The sequence below is a fragment of the Pristis pectinata genome, chromosome 1, assembly GCF_009764475.1.
Source record: "Pristis pectinata isolate sPriPec2 chromosome 1, sPriPec2.1.pri, whole genome shotgun sequence".
NCBI lineage: Eukaryota > Metazoa > Chordata > Chondrichthyes > Rhinopristiformes > Pristidae > Pristis > Pristis pectinata.
In genome coordinates this window covers 48,116,250-48,140,093 of record NC_067405.1, presented here as the reverse complement: position 1 = coordinate 48,140,093, position 23,844 = coordinate 48,116,250, and the positions used below count along the sequence as shown (strand labels likewise).

The 23,844-nt window shown below is 39.9% G+C and overlaps 1 protein-coding gene across 1 annotated transcript in view; it reads left to right on the top strand.

The window, feature by feature from the left end:
• Positions 1-23,844, top strand: part of pde11a (phosphodiesterase 11a) — a 166,415-nt gene that overhangs the window by 72,969 nt on the left and 69,602 nt on the right. Inside the window, exons 8-10 of the mRNA XM_052029745.1 lie at positions 492-559; positions 4,444-4,536; positions 7,883-7,933. Of these exons, the coding sequence (XP_051885705.1) occupies positions 492-559; positions 4,444-4,536; positions 7,883-7,933 (212 nt within the window). The remainder of the gene's footprint in view (positions 1-491; positions 560-4,443; positions 4,537-7,882; positions 7,934-23,844) is intronic.

The window sequence follows — 23,844 nt, the reverse complement described above, 5'->3', positions numbered from 1 at the left end:
GCTCCAGAGTGTTCAATCCAGTTTGTTGAAGTTGCATGAGATGATAATTCAATTCTCAAGAGAAGTAACCTATCAAAAAATAAAGAAGGTAACCCAATGCTAGAAGTGCAGCCATGGTATTATGGCTACGTACCAGGCAGTACACAGGTACTTTCCCCAGTTGGGTAGGAAAAGTACGTTTGGCATGTTTGCAGACAATCAATAGTTGATCTCAGAATATACCAATGAAGGCCTGTCAGCAGGTCACTTTGCATCGTCTCAGCAATAGTGTCTGTTGCAAAAATATTATAGAAAGAGGGGTAGGAAATATAAATTCTTTAAAGAGCAACTATTATCCTCAAAATGAAATCAAAATGTCTGCAAAACATGTAAAAATATTCATACAAGTTGCATTTATCTCCAAGTCAAGACAACTTATCATGAAACTTGTAAATTCAATATTTAATTTTCAACTTCTCATGCTTATTTACAAATTTCCATTTGACTTTCAGGTGTAGCACAGGTCCTCAATAGGCTGGATGGGAAACCCTTTGATGATGATGACCAGCGACTCTTTGAGGTAAAAGAATAATCACTAACCCACACTGCCAGACCAACTAAGCATTTTGTGGCACAGTGATAATTTAGTCACTATTTTGATTTCAAACTATGGAAGTTCACTGAGGCTGCAACTTATTAATTACCTGCAAAGAGATATTTCTGCAGCAAAATTGACAATTGGGCAGGCTACTCAACCCACCTTAACTCATCCAGATTCTAAAATTGCTTTCATCTCATGTCATGTCATCCATTTCCTGAATGAATCAAAGTTTCATCCTCTCCATTTTATGCAGCAGAACTTTTGAAAAGTTGTTCACACACAATGTGTTCATGCTTTTCCTCACATCTGTCCTCATTTGCACTTTCGCAGCTTTAAACTGATTCCCTTAGCTTGAGCGTTTTGAAGTTGCAATCTGAATTTACATTATCTATCTTGTGTACCTCTGTAAGCTTCTATGAAGGAGCTCTGGATTTGTATCTAAAGGAACCTTTAGGTCTATGATCACTTCCCTAACTGACCCCTTGGTGCTGGACAGAATTATTTGCTGTCGGATTCAGTTTATGCAGCTGGAGGCATGAAAAATAATGTACAAAAGGAAAATTCTGCTGAGTTGGAAGGGAAGAGAGAACAGGAAACAAAACCAAAAAACCAATATTAATTGTTTGTTTTCTATGTATCGGAAACATGTTATCTCTCTAATCACTCTTTTGACTGGTTTCTGAAATTTCAAATGATCATCTCAATCTGAGCTCTCTTCATCTCTTGTGAAGGTCACTTTTCTTTGCCATTTCATTTCTGATTGATCTGCAACTGCCGTTGTCCTATCAAATGTGTTGCTCATATGAAACATTATTTGCATACAGTATATGCTGTTATAAAGAATAATTTCTGGATTATTCACTATTTAGACATATATCCTTTTTAACCACAGAGCTTACTTATTAAGCCTAAATATCAACATATATTTGGAGGTCAATTTTACCAAGCCTCCTTAATTACTTAATGTGATGGAAAATTGTAGGCAGTAGACTAGTATTGGTGCATATCCTCACAAAATTCGTCTTTGGTACATGCAGGAAACACATGTTTGCACTTAAATAATGCACAGAAGAATTTTTTATTGGTGGGAATGGTTACAAAAACTAAACAAAAGTTACCAGTTTCCAGATTCTAGTTTGCATAAACTCAGTGCAAGCATTTTAAAAAAAACTTGAGTTTGCACTGAGATTCCTGTATTTTGATCATCAATTTTAAATGTTTTAATTATTGTTTGAATGAAGCTGCAAAATCCCAAATATAAAAATGATTAGATATTGATCAGTAACTCTGTTATAATTAGTTTGAACCAATGTAAAAGTGAAGTGTAATGTTATTAATTTTAACAGCTGCCAGTAGATTTAAAACTTAAAATATTGCATTAATTTCATTGTAGCATCTTACATATTTATTTATAATTCAATTTTAAAACAATATTTGGAAGTTAAAACCAAAATGTAATTCTGCAGTGACTGGAAAACATCAAGTTAAGGTATCAATAAAGAAAATAAACAATTTTTAAATGAACTTCTCAAATCATAGAATCATAGAACAGTACAGCACAATACAGGCCCTTCGGCCCACAATGTTGTACCGACTTAAACCTTGCCTAAGACTATCTAACCCCTTCCTCCCACATATCCCTCTATTTTAAATTCCTCCATATGCTTATCTAGCAATCTCTTGAATTTGACCAATGTACCTGCCTCCACCACCACCACCCCAGGCAGTGCATTCCATGCCCCAACCACTCTCTGGGTAAAACACCTTCCTCTGTTATCTCCCTTGAACTTCCCACCCATTACCTTAAAGCCATGCCCTCTTGTATTGAGCATTGGTGCCCTGGGAAAGAGGCGCTGGCTGTCCACTCTATCTATTCCTCTTAATATTTTATACACCTCTATCATGTCTCCTCTCATCCTCCTTCCCTCCAAAAAGTAAAGCCCTATCTCTCTTAGTCTCTCCTCATAATGCATACTCTCTAAACCAGGCAGCATCCTGGTAAATCTCCTCTGCACCCTTTCCAACGCTTCCACATTCTTCCTATAATGAGGTGACCAGAACTGGACATAGTACTCTAAGTGTGGTCTAACCAGAGTTTTGTAGAGCTGCATCATTACCTCATGGCTCTTAAACTCGATCCCACAACTTATGAATGCTAACATCCCATAAGCTTTCTTATCTACCCTATCCACCTGTGAGGCAACTTTCAGGGATCTGTGGATATGGACCCCCAGATCCCTCTGCTCCTTCACAATACCCAGAATCCTGCCATTAACTTTGTACTCTGCCTTGGAGTTTGTCCTTCCAAAGTGTACCACCTCACACTTCTCTGGATTGAACTCCATCTGCCACTTCTCAGCCCAGCTCTGCAACCTATCAACGTCCCTCTGCAATCATTGACAATCCTCCACACTATCCACAACACCACCAACCTTTGTGTCGTCTGCAAACTTGCCAACCTACCCTCCTACCCCCTCATCCAAGTCATTAATAAATATCATGAAAAGTAGAGGTCCCAGAACCGATCCTTGTGGGACACCGCTAGTCACAGCCCTCCAATCTGAATGCACTCCCTCCACCACAACCCTCTGCTTTCTACAGGTAAGCCAATTCTGAATCCACATGGCCCAGCTTCCCTGGATCCTATGCCCTCTGACCTTCTGAAGAAGCCTACCATGTGGAACCTTGTCAAATGCCTTACTAAAATCCATGTAGACCACATCTACTGCACTACCCTCATCAATCTGTCTGGTCACCTCCTCAAAGACTACTATCAGGCTTGTGAGACGTGATCTGCCCTTCACAAAGCCATGCTGGCTGTCCCTGATCAGACCATGATTCTCTAAATGCCCATAGATCCTGTCTCTAAGAATCCTTTCCAACAGCTTGCCCACCACAAGACATAAGGCTCACTGGTCTATAATTCCCTGGACTATCCCTCCTACCTTTTTTGAATAAGGGGACAACATTTGCCACCCTCCAATCCTCCGGTACCATTCCCGTGGACAACAAGGACTCGAAGATCCTAGCCAATGATCCAGCAATCTCCTCCCTCACCTCGCGGAGCAGCCTGGGGAATATTCTGTCAGGCCCCAGGGACTTACCTGTTCTAATATTTTCTAACAGCTCCAACACGTCCTCTCTCTTGATATCAACATGCTCTAGAACAAATCTGAACAATCACCATTTAGCTTGGAATGACGACATCAGTTTCAGTTTATGGAGTCAAATGCAACAAATGTAGTTGGTGTTTTGCTTGTATATGTCTAGCATTTAAGAACTAATATTTACATGCATTTATTTCAATTTGCATGGGATTAGTTGTAGGTTGCTGAAATATCACAGGGACTATAACGGCCATTGAACTATATTGTCTGAAGATATGCTTAGAGTGATATTGATATTGTTAATTCTAATCAGTTGGTGAGCAGAAGTGTTGGCTGTTAGGCATTAGAGGCGGCCTTTAAAATTGCAGGTTACTATGCACACTAGAATAAGATTCCCTCTTACAAGATACATTTTCTTCTTGGTCTTGAAAAATTTCAAACCATCAAAATTTACATTGGAATTTTAAAGACGCTGACTGAATGGTCAGACAGCTGATGAACAACTGAAGTATACAGCTGAGTCAAAATACAGAAGAATACTGAAAAAGATGTGCTGGTCTGTCCCCAACTCTGAAATACGCTGCAAGTTTGCACAAGAATGTATCAATTTTTGCCACAAATATATAAATATTGTGAATAAGATATTTGTGACATCAGTCTTAATAAATGGAGCATTATTACCAATGCCATGTATTTATCTATGAAGCTAGAATAAATATGTACATTTGACGTTGTGGCTGCTAATATTTATTCCAGGCATTTGTTATTTTCTGTGGCCTTGGCATTAACAATACCATAATGTATGATCAAGTGAAAAAATCCTGGGCAAAGCAATCTGTAGCTCTTGATGTAAGTATCAGCTCATCTTTGTACATTGTACTAAAACAGAAATCTTGCTTCCATTATCAGGTTAAAGTAAAATGAAGTCACATCTGGTAGCCCTTGAAATTTAAAAATATAATAAGAGTTGTGAAGGAGCCTGTAGGGCAATATGACTGTGATCTGTAATATGTTGAACTAGGAAAAATCCTGCAATATATGCAAACTCCATTGCCCTATCTTGATGCTTCCAGATGTCCAAAGGGAAAATAATGTGTTTGCTGTACCAAGTAAGGCACCAGTCACCTGCTTAATGCAAAAAGTGAGTGATGTTAATAATATGCTGTGTGGCAGCCTGGCAGGTGCCAGAGGCAAAGAACCACAGGGCCTCAGTGACCTTGATTGCAAAGGAAATGATGTGCTACAGCAGGTCTTGTTGCCAGAAGCAACACAGGTCTGTAAGAGTACCCCAAGAGAAATAAAGTCTCCTGTGCACTGCTCCTCAGAAAACTGTAGATATGTACCTCTAGGCCTAGGCAATCTTTTGGGAAGATTATCCAGATTCTTCCTGGTAAGGCTTCTGCTGATTCACCTCTCTCCATTTGGTCTGTGATTGCTCCTACCCCCTTTGTTGCCCTTTCTTTCTCCTGCCAGCAAAGTCCCCAAAAACTATGATGCTAGAGACCCTTTAAGAGTCCAGAATGTTCCACTACAAATGCGACCATTATGAAATTGTTAAAATAAAATCACAGTTTGCTGTTAGCAATAAAATGTATCTGCAGAATTCTCAGAATGCTGATTTATGCCACTCATAATTTGTGGGGAGAAATGACAGAGATGAAAATAGTATTGGTAGTTACCAGTATATCATTTATGCCCAGTAACCGTGACATTGAACTCTCACCGGTCCCACACAATCTGGAACGTGGTCTGCCCGAAAACTAGCTCAGATGCCGGGAAGGGCTGCACTTCTATTCTATATTTTCTTAACAGAGAAGGAGGCCATTCAGCCTAACCATCCCATGGCCACTCTCACAACAATCCTGTTCCCCCACTAATTTTCCCATCAATTCAACCATCCACCTATAGTAGGACAATTTACAGCAGCCAATTAACCGACCAACAAACACATCTTTGGGATGTGGGAGGAAGCAGGAGCACCAAAAGGAAACCCACATACTCACAGGGAGAAAGTACAGACTCCACACAGATAGTACCAGAGATCAGGATTAAACCCGGTGGCTGGATCTATGAGGTTGTGGCTCCACCAGGTGCGCTATTCCATGTCTTAAATTGGTTTTGTAACTGTTCTGTTTTACAGTGTGGACAGAATGGTAGAGAGTCAAGTATCATTCCTACTGTACCAGTTTTTAAGGCTTCACTTTAGCAAAGATATTCCGGTCATATTGAATTAGCTATATAGGTTTATTTATAAGACTATCTAAAAGAATAGTATTTAGGAGGTTTTTTTAATAGAGAAGATGTTAGAACATTGAATACACAATAAGCAGCACTCTTGAAAGCACAGTCCTTAATGGCTTTTCAAAAGGAAGTGGATAATTACCAGAAAAACAAATATGTAAAATGCTATGGAGTTAAGGTGGGTGAATGAAAGCATGGATATCTCTTTTAGAGAGCTAACCGAGACATTGTGGCTCAAATGGCAATGTACTTACAGTTTATGATAGTCAGCTGCTCATCATAGCATGTGAGAGTTCTTGTACTTGCCATTTGCCTAACTTGATTTTGGCTTAAACCTGTGCCAAATAAACTATGACTTTCTAGTGATGTTTATTTTGAATGTCAAGGTTAAAGAGGGAGGGAGAGGGACATGGGGTTGAGGCCATGTAAGTGGCTTCAAAATAATGAGGAACAAATGAAATGCAATCCAACCTGCTGTGGTAATTTTTAACCAGGAAGCTCAATGGTACTTCAGGACACTGTGTGATTGATTGGTCACAGATGAAGTGTTCAAATACTTTTTTCCCCAGCTTCAGATAAGGGGAAGGCCTGGTTTGGAGAAAAAGCATTGAGGAGAGACTAAGAGAGACTTTGGAGAGAAGGAGGATGAGGGGAGACATGATAGAGGTATACAAAATATTAAGAGGAATAGATAGACAGCCAGCGCCTCTTTCCCAGGGCACCAATGCTCAATACAAGAGGGCATGGCTTTAAAGTAATGGGTGAGAAGTTCAAGGGAGATATCAGAGGGAGGTTTTTTTACCCAGAGAGTGGTAGGTGCATGGAATGCGCTGCCTGGGGTAGTGGTGGAGGCAGGTACTTTGGTCAAGTTCAAGACATTATTAGATAAGCATATGGAGGAATTTAAAATAGAGGGATATGTGGGAGGAAGGGGTTAGATAGTCTTAGGCGTGGTTTAAAGGTTGGCACAACATTGTGGGCCAAAGGGCCTGTATTGTGCTGTATTGTTCTATTATTCTATGGAAGCGACTGTCCTAATGGGTTAACTTGATCAGGCTGACCAACCAATTTTCCTGGGCTCATGGATTTATCAGGTGAAATTCCAGCTGTACTCTAGTATACATCTCAGGCTCTCCAAACCTGTGTCTAAGTTTTCAGGAATTGGGCAAATGGGGATGATTCTGTAGCTAATGTGTGCTGCCTACTACCTAGTAACTAAGCCCACCTCAAATGGAATGAGGTCATCAGGAGAAAAGGAAACCCACAAGTCACAAGTTCAGCAGCATGGGTTTAAAAGGGGGCTGCATATGTTTTCTGTTACTGCAGAGTAGAGAATACTTCCCAAAAACAGATGTATCTTTTTAATCATGTCTCTTGGTTGCATATATCCAATACCATGTGGGTAGTTTCATTTTCTGGATTGAGGGGTGGATTCCAAAATCTTCTCATTTATTTTGGTATACCTAAATTGTAGGAAAATGGTACTAATCTGACTTACTGAAAAAGAATCACTCAGACCAAACAAGTTTTTAGTGATTTGCCAGGTTTCTTCTGCAATATATTTTCCTGAACAAAATACTAAAACAGTTTCATCAAATAGCATGGTTGCTTATGGTGATCATTTGTAGCTTTCAGAGTATCACAGTTTCTTTTGTACATTTTTGATAGCAATTGTGGTATTGAATAGAACATAGAAATCCCATTAAATTGTCATTATAGCCCCTTCGCTGTTGAAAGTCCAACAATGACTTTAAATGTAAGAACCTAGAAAGAGTATTCATTATGCTATTGCATCAGTGATGTTAAATATTTAAGTGATGTTAAATATTTCTTCTTCAATTCCAACAGCCTAGAGAAACATTTTTATGAAAATCTGTACTTCTTAGGAATGTTTTGTAGAGGATTTTACAACAGATTTTAATGCATCATCTAAATTTGTTTAATTCTATTACAGGTCCTGTCATATCATGCAACATGTTTAAAGACTGAGGTGGACAAATTTAAGGTAGGATGCAACAAGAGTAAAACTGAAAATCTTGGCTACACCATCCTGCTTTTTCAGCTTCCATTTTTGTCAGATGTATTATAAAGTAATGAAACAGTCTCGAGAATAATTTATTTAATACTTGGCTCCAAGCTAAACTGAAGGAGGATTACAAATGTAATGAATGCAATACAAGATTTGTTTGAATATGATAAAAAGTGTAGGAACAACTCTTCACATTGATGATATTTTAAACAATAATCTGATTACTTATGACCATTCCCAAAAGATTTGGATTCCTGTGTGTAAATTATGCACGATTAGAAGCATACAAAAGAACCAACTGCACCATTTGTAATTTAGTAGAAAATTAGGGCCTTAGTTTTAAGTGACTTGTGACAATTTTATGTATGTCAAGCCATCATGTGTGATTACAATATCAAAAGAAAATTAAAAATCAGGAAAATCAAAGGCTGGTGACTTGCATGCAGAGGAACTCTCAATATTAATAATTCAACTGTTCATAGTAAAAAAAAATTCCAACAGCCAATTATGGGATGGTGTTCTTTCCCTAATCACCATAACCAACCAAAAATGAAGACAGAAGGCAGCCTAAACATAAAGTTACGTTGCCAGGGTATGATCCAAGTATAGTTCAACATTTCCTGTTTCCCTGGATATCAATTTTGGAGAATCTGATCTCATCTGAATCTGAAAAATATTATGGATAGTACAATATTGATACCTAATTGTAATCTCCGTTGTGCAAGACACTTCTGGTGTTGCTCCTTAATTATAACCAGTCGATTCTTTCTCACTGGATTTCCTTTAGTTCCATTTATCTGTGGAAAAACATAAATTGGTTCCATTTATATATGGACCATGAGTAAACTACTTGTTAAATCCAAAAAGTCAACCTAAAAAGCCTGGAGAAGTGTGAGCTACATTAATAATTTATATTATCAATATCTTTCCTTGTGTTTTTCAAGTTTCCCTAAACGTTTGATTACAAAAGAGTAATGTGTTAAAAGCAAGCTCATTGCTGTAATCAATTTTATACTCTATTACCAAACTGCCTTATTCCTGGCAGTACTTAGTATTTGGTTTAAGATTTCCATACTGACAACATCGTTCACAGGAATTCAAGTTCTTGTATATTAATTAGAGTTCTTCATTAGAAAACTGGAATATGAGTTAGTAATGAGTGCTTTCCTGAGAGCAGTTATTTTATTAACAACTACACATGCACAATTAAATGTAGAAAGCGAGAAGATGCAGCCTGAAACAGTCTAGTCCTCTTGTAGATTCCTGAAAACATCTCACCATTCAAGTGTACTGAATAAAGCTTCTGTACTAACCTTGTGGATGAGGAATAACCTAAAAAAATGGTTTGTCCATTCTAATTCAGGTTCTCTTGTAACATGGGATTAATTGTCAACCACTGCCAAACACCTGAAAATTAACCGTTACATCTTTGAAGTCTCATTCTTTTAGCTTTTAATAATCATTGGAGGTTTAAAAAATTGAAAATGTTATTTTACTTATTCAATTTGTCTTGTTATTCCTCTCAATCCAATCCTTCTTTCCCTCTCTGTATTTTGACTCTTTTACTGATTTTTCACTGAATTTATTATCCTTGCATATTCTAATCTGCCTGATTAATGCAGTTGTTTTTTTCTCTGCACATTGGTGTCAGGTGTTCTGTAGGGAGCACAGTGATCTTCTGCTAGTTATCTGACTAGAACATACATTGAAAGACCACCAAAAGTTAATGGGAAGTGCACGTTTAACAAATGGTGGCATTGTGATTCATGCTTCAGAGCAAAAATCTGGCCTGTAATATCAGTTTACATCACATTTTACATCACATGCCATTTCTTTTCCATTGATTTTTATGGAAAAGATATTTATTTAAAGTGTTAGATAGGTTTCCACACACCCACAATACCCTCCTGAACCCCTCTCAACCACTTACTGCAGTTTCAGGTACCTGGCACCAACCTCTTGCTTGCTGGCCAGTGTACGACGATATAATTTGTTCTCTTTCTCGGTCCCCAGCCTCAAAACTCACAATCAGGAGTTAAAATAATTAAACAATAGAAGTTTGAAGTGTTTTCTTCAATTTGATTGAACTCCAAATCCACCCGATACTACCTACAAGACTCTCAAAATACACACAGAGTATATTTAATTAAAGGTGGTTACCAGTGAAAGAAGTCAATTAGCATGCTAGGCCTGAAGCAACATGTGTCGCTCATCCACTACCACATGCACTTGTTGGTTAATGGAAAGTTATTGTTGGAAGCTTACTACATTATTCATACATTCTCAGTGTGATTATGAGTAGGTTATAGCAGTGATGGCCAAGTATAGTATAGTTTTGTGGATAATGAAACTTTCATAAATCTGTCCATCAAATAATAACATAATCAGTGTTAGACAGAAGGTAATGTGCCTGCTATGCTGTTCAGCAAGATCATGGCTGACCTTTTCTTCAGTATCACTTTCTCGTATTAAACCCATATCTCTCCACTCCCTTAATGTCTAAAAATCTAATGCCATCTCCCTTGAGCATACTCAGTGACTGAGGCTTCACAGTCTCATTGAGTAGTGAACTCCAAAGATTCACTGACCTCTGGGTGAAGCAATATCTTTTCATCTCTGTCCTGAATAGCTAACACTTACTTTGAGATTGTGATTGCTGGTACTAGACAAGCCAGGGGAAGCATCATGCCTGCATCTACCCATTCAGGTCCTGTAGAAATTTGTTTCAATGAATCACCTCTCATTTTCCTGAACTGAAGTCAGTGCAGTCACAGTCTGCTTAATTTCACCTCATATGACAAAACCACCAACTCAGGTTCAATCTTGATGAACCTTTCATTTACTCCCTCTATCACAAGATAGTCCTTCCTTGGGTAGAGAGACCAAACAATATTCCAGATGTGGTCTCACCAGGGCCCTATATAATTGAAGCAAGATGTTTCTACTTTTGCACTCAATAACGGCCAATATCTTGCTTGCCTTCCTAGTTGCTAACTGGATTGGCATAATAATTTTCAGGGATTCGTGCATCTAAGTTCCTCTGAATACTGCACCTTTCAATCTCTCACCACTTAGGAAAAACACTCTTTTAGATTTTGCTCCTGGAGCACATTACCTCACATTTTCCATATCTCATCTCATTTGCTCATTCATTTACCCAACTTTTTTTTTATCCTGAAGTACTTCTGTATCCTCCTCACAGCCCACACCGCCATTTGATTTTGTAAGATCAGCAAGCTTGGCCATATTACACATGATCCCACCATGCAAATAAATGATCTTTGAAATCAAAAGATTGTGGGCAGCTGGATCCCCAGCACTGATCCCTGCAGTACCTTACAGGTTACACCCTCCCAACCTGAAAATGACCCACTTATTACTAATCTCTGTCTTTTATTAATTTACCAATCCATAATTTACTCCCAATACTGTGTCCTCTAATTATGTTAAATAATCTCTCATGTGGCACCCTATTGAAGGCCTTCTGAAAATCCAAACACAATACGTCCATTTGCTCATCCTTACCAATTCTTCAAGTTACTATCTAAAAAAACAACCTAAATAATTTCCCTTTCATAAATCCATGGTCAACTCTGCCCAATCCTATTACATGACTGCAAATGAATTTGGGGGGAGCTCAAGTGAAAAGCATTTCTTGCATCAGGTAAGATGAAAAAAACCCTAAGGATAAGATTTATGTTCACTTGGAAAGGCAGGGACCAACTGGGGGAGTCAGCATGGTCTTGTGCAGGGGAAATCTCACAAATCTGATTCAGGTTTTGAGGAGGTAACTAAGAAAATCGATGAAGGCAGGGTGGTAGGCATTGTCTATGTGGACTTTAGCAAGGCTTTTGACAAGGTCCCACAGGGTCAGCTGGTGCAGAAGGTTAAAGCCAATGGGGATCCAAGGTGTGTTGGCAAACTGGATCCAAAATTGGCTTGGTGATAGGAGACAGGGGATAGTGGTGTAGGGTTGTTTATCTGACTGGAAGTCTGTAACTAGTGGTGTACTGCAGGGATCGATGCTGGGATCTTTGTTGTTGTCATGTATGTTTAATGATTTGGATGCAGATGTAGGTGGTCTGATTTGTAAGAAGAGAATCCCCTACCACTATTGCTCTCACAGTAGGCAATAAGACAGAAAACAATATGACTTAAAGGTAAAGGCTAGGTTACCACCATGGTAGTCTGAACAGGATAAATGGTTCTATGTTAGATCAAATACATGAAAGGCATGGATAAAGAGGAGGCCACCCAGGAGAAAAAAAGCTAAACCTAAATTCAGAATTCTAAATGCTGACCTAGGTAGCTGCTTCACTGATGACTTGAGCAGAGTTGCTGAGGCAGGTAGATGAATATTTGGGAATCATTGCTGACAACACTCAGATTGGGAATAATGAGATGCTACTTCTACAACCATCAAAGAATTAAAAGCCTTTCAAGTAAATCAAATGTAATATTTTTAATTATCAATTAATTAAATATTAAAATTATTTTTTTTCAAAACTAGTAGGTTAGATGACAGAAAAACTCTAGTTAGTAGCTCAAAAGCTGTAGTGAGATGATGGCTGTTTGCACTCCCTGTTTCTCTAACTGCTTGTAAGTCAAGGCCTGGGGGCTGAGCTGAAGATGAGGCAGCTGAGACCGTGGAGCTGCACGTCCTTCAGAAGTGGTCTCACGTTTAGTTCTCACAAACTGAAACTGGTCAGAGCTGCAGGTTGATTCCAATCAGTGGACCAGCAGAACAGAGGAAGGCTGTTGTTTTTTGATGGTGTTGTTTTACCCGCAAGACAAACCAAAACAAAGGTGTTATATTTAGCAAGTTTTCACAATGCTTTGAAATACCAGCAGCCCCTCCTCCCCTCCCCCAAAACCAAACACAACCCTATACTGCCGAAAAGCCTGGAAAACAGCCCTAATGTCATGAAAGATGAGCAGCTGTACAAATTGCTGCTATATCCATGTGAGGCATTTATTAATGGCTATAAGAGATTTTAATGACATGCTGTCAACTTAGTGTTCAAAGGCAATACATGAAGCATAACTAAACAAAACAAAATGATGAAAGATATACCAACAGAAAGAAAAATATGCATCGTATAAACCACAATTCTAGACTGCAGGATTTTTGAATGTTTCTACAGAGTGATTGACAGCCAAGCAGAAGGTTTTCTTAAAACATTAGATCAGTATTCTCATCTGTCAGAAATGCAAAAACAAAGCATTCTTGCTATAAGATGTTGTATCACAAAATTAGTGATTTTAGTATCAACCAGAGGTACCAGTAAAAGAATTCATGCTCCTTCCTTTGCATTATTAATTTGCATCTACTGACTACACATTCACAAACAGAATGCCAATTATTTCATCTTTTTTCAGTAGTTCTTAAAGTTTCCTTTGACTCTGAATCCTGACAGCTGGAAGCTCATGCATATCTGAACAATTTAATTTGCAGCACCAGTATCTTCAACGTTTGATCCAGCAAAAGCCTAGTATTTGTATCAGTTAAACATTACAAACATTCACCTATACATTAAGACATGTAGAATATTCATTTCTGATGATTTGTCAGCTAGCCAAGTATACATGAAGCTTTAAACTTTGAGATCATATTTGAATTTGAACATTTGTAATTAGCTTTACTCCAGGGAGAATGATTGGTGTCTTCCACTTTCATACTGGATGGAGAAGGGGTAGACAAGGAACAACAGCCTCTCAAACATGTATACTGTGTTGGATACTGTTTGGGGGGAATGACTTCCCAGGGGAAAACAGCAGCAACAGCCCAGTTCATGGCACCACGGAGGGCATTGCTGGACAGAAAGAGGGGAACAGAACTGTGAGAGCAATAGTGGTAGGGGATTCTATCATAAATGAGACAGATAGGCATTCCTGTAGCTGCAAAAGATGTTAGTTGCCTCTCTGGTACTAGGGTCAAGGGTGTCTCAGAGCAGCTGCAGGTCAATCTGAAGAGGGAGGTTGAACAGCGAGCAGCCATGGTTCATGTTGGTACCAATGACATAAGTAAGAGAAGGGATGAGGTCCTGCAACAAGAGGTTAGAGAGTTAGATAGTCATTTAAAGAGCTGGACTTCTAAGGTGGTAATCACTGGACTGTTTCTGGTGCCACGAGCTAATGAGTATAGGAATAAAAAGATAGCTCAGATGAATGCGTGACTGATAGAATGGTGCAGGGGGATGGACTTTAGGTTCCTGGATCATTGGGACTGTTTCTGGGGAAGGTGGGAACTGTAGAAGCAGGATGGGTTACATCTTAACCAGAACTGAACCAATATCCTTGCAGGAAAGTTTACTGGTGCTGTTTGGGTAGGTTTAGACTGTGTTGACAGGGAATAGAGCTCAGAGAAGACATTCAAATAGAGGGGTACAAACATGTGCACATCAGGGGAATTCAAAGCTACGTTGGAGCTACTTTAATGCAAGAAGTCTATCTAGTAAGGTCGATGAATTCAAAGCTGTAATTTACGTGGGGAAATACAATACTCTTGCCAGCAGTGAGGCTTGCTTGAAAGAGAGGCAGAACTGGAAGCTCATATCCCAGGGTATAAAATATTTACACGAAACAAAGAGGGGGTAATGAAAGAGGAGGTGGCATTTCACTGTTAGTCAAAGACTTCATTAGTTCAGTATTGGGATAGGATATCCTGGAAGGCTTCTCAAACAGGACCCCATGGGTAGAGGTTAGGAACAAAAAGTGTGTTAACACTTTGCTGGGGTGTACTACAGGCCTCCCAACAGTCAACAAGAGGTAGAGGAACAGATATGTAGACAGATATCAGAGAGTAATTTTAATTTCCCAAATATTAGTTGGGATTGCCTTCGCATAAAAGGCTTAGAAGGGGTGAAATTTTTGAGATGTGTTCAGGAGAGCTTTTTGACAGAGTATGTAGATAGACCAATGAGGAAAGGAGCACTACTGAACTTACCATGGGGAGTGAAGCTGGTTAAGTGGAAGGGGTGTAAGCGGGGGAACATTTTGGGAATAGTAACCACAACTCTATATATTTCAAAGTGATTTTGGGAAAAGTTAGGGATGGACCTAAAAATGTGTTGAATTAGGGGAGACCAATTTCATTAGAACAAGACAGGACCTGGCTAAGATTGACTGGAAGCACTTACTTGCATTTATCTGCCTAGTGGGAAGCATTCAAAGAAGAAATAGAAGAAATAGCAAAAGTTCAGGGCCAACGTGTTCCTGTAACGGTAAAAGCCAGGGGTAATGAGTTCAGGAAATCCTGGCTGTCAAAGGTTATTGAGGGTTTGATAAAGAGAAAAAAAAGGAAACATATGGTAGCTTTAAGGGAACTAAAGATGAGCAAGGCCCATCAGAAGTACAAAAACGTGAAGGGAGGTGCAACAGCCAGCTTGAGCTTCTGGTTGCATTTCATTCCAATTCCCCTTCCCATACCCATCCCAATCTGTTTGTATTCAGCCTTCTCCATTACTATGGTGAGGCCAAACACAAACTAGAAGAACAGCACCTTATATTCCACTTGGGTAGCCTCGCAGCCCAATGGTATGAACATTGAATTTTCCAATTTCAGGTAACCCACTCCCGCTGTGTTCCTTTCCCACTCCCACCAGTCCACCAGCCCCTCTCCCTTTGTTCACATTTTCCATCCCTCCCCCTCTCATTTTTTAGACTCATCAGCCTCCCCAACCTGCTTCCATCTTCCCATCATCCCTCCCTTATCTGATTCCACCTATCATCTACCAGCCTCTGCTTCATCCCTTTCTCTCCTTTTTATATACTGGCTATCTTGCCCCTGCACTCTCAGTCCTGATGCAGGGTCTTGATCCAAAACACCAACCATCCCTTTGCCTCCACAGATGCTGCTTGACCCGTTGAGTTCCAACAGTTTACTTTTCACCAGAATGTTGCCTGGGATGGAGCATTTCAGTTATGAGGAGTGATTGGAGAAGCTAGGTCTATTCTCCCTGGAGTGGAGGAGGTTAAGAGGGAACATGATTGAGGTAAAGCAAATTCCAAGGGTATGGCTAGGGTAGATTGCAGGAAACTTTTCCGTGTATCAGAGACAGACAAAACAGGAGGACGTATATTTAGGATAAGTGACAAGAGATTCAGAAGGGATATCTTCTCAGAGGGTGACCTTCTTCACCCAGTAAGTGGTGAGTACTTGGAATGCACTGCCCAAGAGAGTGGCTAAAATGGAGTTGCTGACAGTATTTAAGAAGTCTTTAGGTGAGCACTTGAATCACATTGGCATAGAATGCCAAGTGCTGGGATATGGGCTTGGTGCGGATGGATGCCCACTAGCCGACATGGATGTGGTGGGCTAAATGGCTTGTTTCCTCGCTGTCCATTTCTATGACTCTCTGACGTCCCTCTTTTGTCATTGATCTTGGAGCATTATTGAAACGGGGACCAATAATATGATCCGGACAGAATAGCTTAATGGCAGATAGCCTTTGCAATGCACTTTCAACATTCCCAACAGTTACTGAGTGATTTAATACAGTCCTCATGAGCTTAGGTGTGAGCAGTTCTTAAAGAAATGTTATCAAACAAAGAAAATTCATTAAGCAAAATATAAGAGTACATACGAACATACAAAGTTGCAGCAAGAGTAGCCCACTTGGCCCCTGAGCTTGCTCTGCCATTGAACATTAAATATGGCTGAGGCTGATCTGAGTGTAACCTCAAATTCATATTCTCAACAACCCCTATCCATCACCCTCCGCCCCCCCCCCCCCCCCCAATCCCTGATTGTGAAGAACCTATCTAATTCTGGTTGTATCTCTTGAGGATGAGTGTTCCAAAACATCATAGTAATAGAGGCATAGTGTTGTACAGCACGGAAACAGGCCCTTTAGCTCACCATGTCCATGCCAGCCTTTCTGCCCATTTACACCAATCTAATTTGCCCACATTAGGACCATATCCTTCTATGACTTGCTTATTTAAGCGTCCAGTTAAATGCCTCTTAAACACAGTAATTGTATCTGATTCTACCATCTGATTCTCCAAGAGAAAAAATTCACCTCAAATCTGTTTTAAATGGGCCTTATTCTTAAAGATTGGCTGCTAGATCTAGATTCCCCCTCAAGAGGAAATATTCGCTCCACATCCACCATGTCAAGGCTCCTCAGGATCGTATATATTTTAATCAAGTCACCTCTCACTGTTCTGAACTCCAATGGATACAAGCTTAGCATTTCCCCATAAGACAGCCTTCCCATTCCAGACCAGTAAACCTTCTTTCTGAATTGCTTCCAACTCATTTACAACCTTCTTTGAATAAAGAGACCAATACATTCCACCCTAATTAAGATATGCCCTGTTTAACTGAAACATAACACAGAACATAGAACAATACAGCACAGGAACAAGCCCTTTGGTTCATGATGTGGTGCTGAACTAATTAAGCTAATGATGCCTTATGAAACTAATCCTTTCTGCCTGCACATGATCCATATCCTTCCATTCTCTGCATATTCATGTACCTATCTAAGAGCCTCTTAAACGCCACTATCGTATCTGCCTCCACCACCACTCCTGGCAGCGCAAAACAGACACCCACCACTCTCTGTGTAAAAAAAAATTGCCCCACACATCTCCTTTGAACTTTTCCCCTCTCATCTTAAATGCATGCCCTGTAGTATTAGACATTTCGACCATGGGAGAAAGATACCAGCTGTCTACTCTATCCATGACTCTCATAATCTTATAAACTTCTATCAGGTCTTCCCTCATCTTCTGCCACTCCAGAGAAAACAACCTTAGTTGGTCCAACCTCTCCTTATAGCACATGCCTTCTAATCCAGGCATCATCCTGGTAAACCTCTTCTGACCCTCTCCAAATCCGCCACATCCTTCCTATAATGGGGCGACCAGAACTGAATGCAGTACTCCAGATGTGACCTAACCAGAGTTTTATAAAGCTTCAATATAACTTCCTGACTCTTAAACTCAGTGCCTCGACTGATAAAGGCAAACATGGCATATGCCTTCTTTACCACCCTATCAACTTGTGCGGCCACATTCAGGGAGCAATGGACTTGGACCAACACATAAAAAATGCTGGAGGAACTCAGCAGGTCAGGCAGCATCTATGGACGGAAATGAACAGTCGACGTTTCGAGCTAAGACCCTTCAGATGGACTTGGACCCGAAGATCCCGCTATCCATCAACACTGTTAAGGGTCCTGGCATTAACTGTATACTTTCCCTTTACATTTAATCTCCCAAAGTGCAACACCTCACACTTGTCTGGATTAAGCTCCATCTGCCATTTTTCCACTCATATCTGCAACTTATCTATATCCTGCTGTATCCTTTGGCAATCTTCTACATTATCCACAACACCACCAATCTTTGTGTAACCTGCAAACTTACACACACATCCATGTTTTCATCCAAGTCATCTATTGATATATCACAAATAGCAGTGGTCTCAGCACAGATCCCTGCGGAACACCAGTAGTCATGGACCTTCAGTCAAAATAAGGCCTATCGACCACTACCCTCTATCTTCTATGGGCAAGCCAATTCTGAATCCAAATGGCCAAGTCACTGTGGATCCCATGTATCTTAATCTTTTAGATGAGCCTATCATGAGGGACCTTGTCGAATGCCTTACTACAATCCATGTAGACATCCATAGCATCCTCACTTCTGTTTTCAATTCCTCTAGCATTAAGCATTAACATTCTGTCAACTTTCCTAATTATTCACAGTATCTGCATCTTAATATTTTGTGAATCATACCTTAGAGTACACAGATCCTTCTGAATCTCTCACTACTGAGATAATATGCTTATTTTTTTATTTTTCTAGTCAAAATAGACAATTTCACATTTCCCACATTATAATTCATTTGCCAGATCTTTGCCCTTTGTCATCTCCTTCTACTACTACTTAATTTACCCTCCTACCTAACTGTGTCACTTGCAACTTTTTTTTTGACAATTTAGATAAAGAATTTGGATGAAGGTACCACAGGTTGCTTTTATCCAAGTTCTTCAGATAAACTGTAAAAAGTTGAAGCCAATGCACCAGTCCCTGTGGTACACCTCTCATTACATCATGCCAAGCAGAAAAAAAATCATTTATGCCTCCTGGTAGCCAGCCAATCTTCTATCCATGCCAATATGATACACCATGAGCTTTTATCTTTCACAATAACCTTAAGTGTGGCAACTTATCAAAGCCTTCTGGAAATCCATGTATAGTGTACTCACAAGTTCTCCTTTATCCATACAACAGTTTACTTCTTTAAATAACTCCAAAAAATTGGATGCAGTCAGTAGGGGCTGTCGTGAATAGGGTTTGACTTCTTGTGAGTGGAAATTTAGAAAGTTGAAAAGAAAGGACAAATGATCATTCAGGATAGTGAAATGGGTAATGGTAAAGCAGACTCTGACAAAAAGGGACTGAGCAAGTACAAGAGGATACCTCCAATTAAAGTTAAAGTTAAAGCAAGGAAAAATGGCAAGAAGCAAAAAGATATCTAGGGAGAGGGCAGGACCATTCAAGGATAAAGCAGGGAACATGCGCTTGGAGGTGGAGGATGTGGGAGAGGTCCTAAATGAGTTCTTTGTGTAGATATTTATCAAGGAGAAGGATGTGGAGGATAGTGATATTAGTGTGGAGCATGCTAATATGCTTGGGCATTTTGAGATAAAAAAAGGAGATGGGGTTGGGTCTCTTAAAGATTATTAAGGTGCATGTCCCCGGGGCCTAATGGGATATATCCCAGGTTATTGAGAGAGGCAAGAGATGAGATTGCTGGAGCCTTGACCAATATCTTCATGTCCTCTCTAGTCACAGGTGAGGTCCCAGAGGACTAGTGAGTAGCTATTGTTGTTCCGTTATTCAAGAAGGGAAATAGGGATGATCCTGGAAACTATAGACTGATGAGTCTCATGTCAGTGGTAGGGAAGTTTACTGGAAAGGATTCTTAGGGATAGGACTTATGAGCATTTGGAAAACCATGGCCTAATTATGAGCAGTCAGCATGGCTTTGTGCAGGTCAAGTCATGTCTTACTAACTGAGTTTTTCAAGGAGGTGACGAGGGTAATTGATGAAGGTAGAGCTGTGGATGTTGTCTACATGGATTTTAGAAAGGCGCTTGACAAGGTCCCTCATGGTACGCTCGTCCACAAGATTAAGATGCATGGGATCCTAGGTAATTTGACTATTTGGATTCTGAATTGTAGTTGTCAATGGGACTTATTCTTGCTGGAGGTCTGTGATTAGTGGTGTTCCTCAGGGATCTGTACTGGGACCTCTGCTGTTTGGGATATATATAATTGACCTGGATGAAAATGTGGATGGGCGGGTTAGTAGGTTTGCAGAAAATACAGAGATTGGTGGTGTTGTGGATAGTAAAGAAGACTGCCAAAGGATACAGCAGGATATAGATCAGTTGCAGATATGGGCGGAGAAATAGCAGATGGGGTTTAATCTGGACAAGTGCAAGGTGTTGCATTTTGGGAGCTCAAATAAAAAGGGACAATACTCAGTTAATTTCAAGATCCTTAACAGTTTTGATGTACAGAGGGATCTTGGGGTCCAGGTCCATAGCTCCCTGAAAGTGGCTGCACAGGTTGATAGGGTGGTAAAGAAGGCATATGGCATGCTATCCTTTATTAGTCAAGGCATTGAGTTCAAGAGTCAAGAAGTTATGTTTCAGCTTTATAAAACTCTAGTTAGGCCACATCTGGAGTATTGCATTCAGTTCAGGTCACCCCATTATAGGAAGGATGTGGAGACTTTGGAGAAGGTGCAGAAGAGGCTTACCAGGATGCTGCCTGGATTAGAGGGCATGTACTTTAAGGAGAGGTTAGATAAACTTGGGTTGTTTTCTCTGGAGCAGCAGAGGCTGAGGGGAGACCTGATAGAAGTTTATGAAATTATGAGAGGAATAAATAGAGTAGGCAGCCGGTATCTTTTCCCCAGGGTCGAAATGTCTGATATTAGAGGGCATGCATTTAAGGTAAGAGGGGGTAAGTTCAAAGGAGATGTACGGGGCAAGTTTTTTCTACAGAGAGTGGTGGATGCCTAGGATGTGCTGCCAGGGATGGTAGTGGAGCCAAATACGATAGAGGCATTCAAGAGGCTCTTAGATAGGCAAATAGATGTGCAGAGAATGCAAGGATATGGATATTGTGTAAGCAGGAGGGATTCATTTAGTAATACATTTAATTACCAGTTTAATTAGTTCGGCACAACATCGTGGGCTGAAGGGCCTATTCCTGTGCTGTACTCTTCTGTGTTCTAAGTCAAAATTCAAGGTTCCTTATCTGAATACACATTGCATGCATAACAAGATAGATGAATTAATGCCACAAATAGAAATCAAAATAAATGGATATGATCTAAAACCATTGCAGAAATATGATTGCAAAGTGACCAAGGTTGGGAATTAATTATTCCAGGATACTGAACTTTTAGAATGAACAGGCAGAGTGGAAGAAGAGAAGAAACAACCCTGATAATGAAAGATGGGATAATGATATGAGAAAGAAAGAATTATAGCTCGGAGAATTAAGAAGTTCGGGTGGAGCTAAGATCCAGCAAAGGGGCAGAAAATATTGATTGGAATTGTTAATAGGTTCCCAAACTGTAGTATTCACAAAGGGCATTGTATAAATCAGGAAAATGGAGGTAAAATACAATTATCATTTGTGACTTCACTCTACATATACACCATGCAAACCAAATGAGCAGTGGAGAATGAGTTCATTGAGTACATAAGAACTGGTTTTCTAGATCAACGCACTGAGGAAACATCAAGGGAATGGGCTATTTCAGATCCACTATTGTGAAATGAAAAGGGGTTAATTAATAATATGGTGGTTAAGAGGCTTTTAGGGAAGAGTAATCATAATATAGAATTTTACACGGAGATTTAAAGTGATTTCGTTTAATCCAAACAAAACAAACAATGGAGAAATAAAGCAAGAGTTGGCTATAGTAGATAAGAGTAAACATGCAGTAAGTAACATTTAAAGAGTTAATACATTATGTATAACAGCATGGGCCATGGTACAATAAATCAATAAGAAAAGTAGTTTAACCATGGCTATCATGTTAAGGTTTGTGTTAGATCAAAGGAATAGGGCTCTAGCTTTGCCAAAACAAGAGAAGATAAGATAAGATTTCTTTATTAATCACATGTATTATCAAAACACACAGTGAAATGCATCTTTGCGTAGAATGTTCTGGAGGCAGCCCACAAGTGTCGCCATGCTTCCAGTGCCAATATAGCATGCCCGCAACTTCCTAACCCATACGTCTTTGGAATGTGGGAGGAAACTGGAGCACCCGGAGGAAAACCACACAGTCATGGGGAGAACGTACAAACTCCTTACAGACAGTGGCCGGAATTGAACCCAGGTCACTGGTGCTGTATTAACGTTATGCTAACTGCTACATTACCGTGCCTGCCCAAGCTGTAAGCCTGGGGATTGGGAAACTTGCAGAAGGTAGCAAAGGATGACAAAAATATTGAAAAGAAAAGGGAAATCAGAATGTAAGTAGTCTAGTCAGGAACATAGAAACAGACTGTAAAATCTTCTATAGAAATGTAAAAAGGAAAAGTCATCATGGGTCCCATACACACTGAAACAGGAGGAATTGTATTGGGGAATAAGGTAGTGGCAGAGAAACTAAACATGTATTTTGTGTCTGTCCTTATGGTAAACCACGCAGAAAACCTCCCAGAAATAGTGGAGAATAACAGATCAAGAGTGAAAAAGATGCTGAAAAATGATTAGCATTAGTAACAATTCAGCATTGGAGAAATTAATGGGACTGAAAGTCAGTTAAGTTCCCAGCACCTGAAGGCTTTCCTCCCAGTGCTATGAAACAGGTAGCTGTGATGTGCTGGTTGTCATCTTCCAAAATTTCATAGATTCTAGTATGTTCCCCACTGACTAGAAGGTGGCAAATGTAACCCCATTATTTAAGAAAGAAGGGCAACTAGTTAGCTTGACATTAGTACCAGGCAAAATGCTAGAAATCACAGCAGAGATTTTGAGAAAGCCTTCCCTAAAGTGCCAGTGACAGATTAATAAACAAGATGTACATGTGATGAGGGTTAAATATAGGCAGAAAGTGAGGATTGTTTAAAGGACAGAAAACAGTGGAAATCCAGAGTCATTTTCAGATTGGAAGGCTGTGATTGGTAGGGTGCTGCCATAACTGGTGCTGGGGACCCAACTATTCACAATGGTTTGGATGAAGAGACAAATTATAGTATATAAAGTTTGCTGATAATATCAAGGTAGGTGATAGTATGGGCTGCGAGGAGGATGCAGAGAGGCTTCAGGGGATACAGGCATGCAAGGAGGTTGGGAGACAATATGATAGATGGAATCTACTGTGGAAAAATGTGAAGTCATCCACTTGTGGAAGGAGAAATAGAAAGCCAGGGAATTTTTTAAATGGTGAGAGATTGAAAGGTGTTGATGTTCAGAGGTACTTGGATGCTTTTGTTTAGGAATCACCGAAACTTAACAGAAAGGCAAAGCAAGCGATTTGGAAGACAAATAGTATGTTTACCTTTGTTGGCAGAAAATTTGAGTACAAGAATTAATCTATCTCACTGCAATTACCTAGAGCCCTGATGAGACCACACCTGGGATGTTGTGTGCAGCTCTGGTCTCTCTGCCCAAGGAAGGCCATATGCAGCAGAGGGAGTGCAATGATAATTCACCAGACTGGTTCCTGGCACGGTGGGTTCACTGTATAAGGGGAGATGAAGCAGAATGCACCTTTTCTGGCTTCCTCCCACATGCCAAAACTTGCAGGTTGGTAGGTTAACTGAACACTGTGTATACTCCTTCGGTGTTAGCTAACAGCAGAAAAAAAGAATTGCGGGAAGCTGAAGAGACAAACA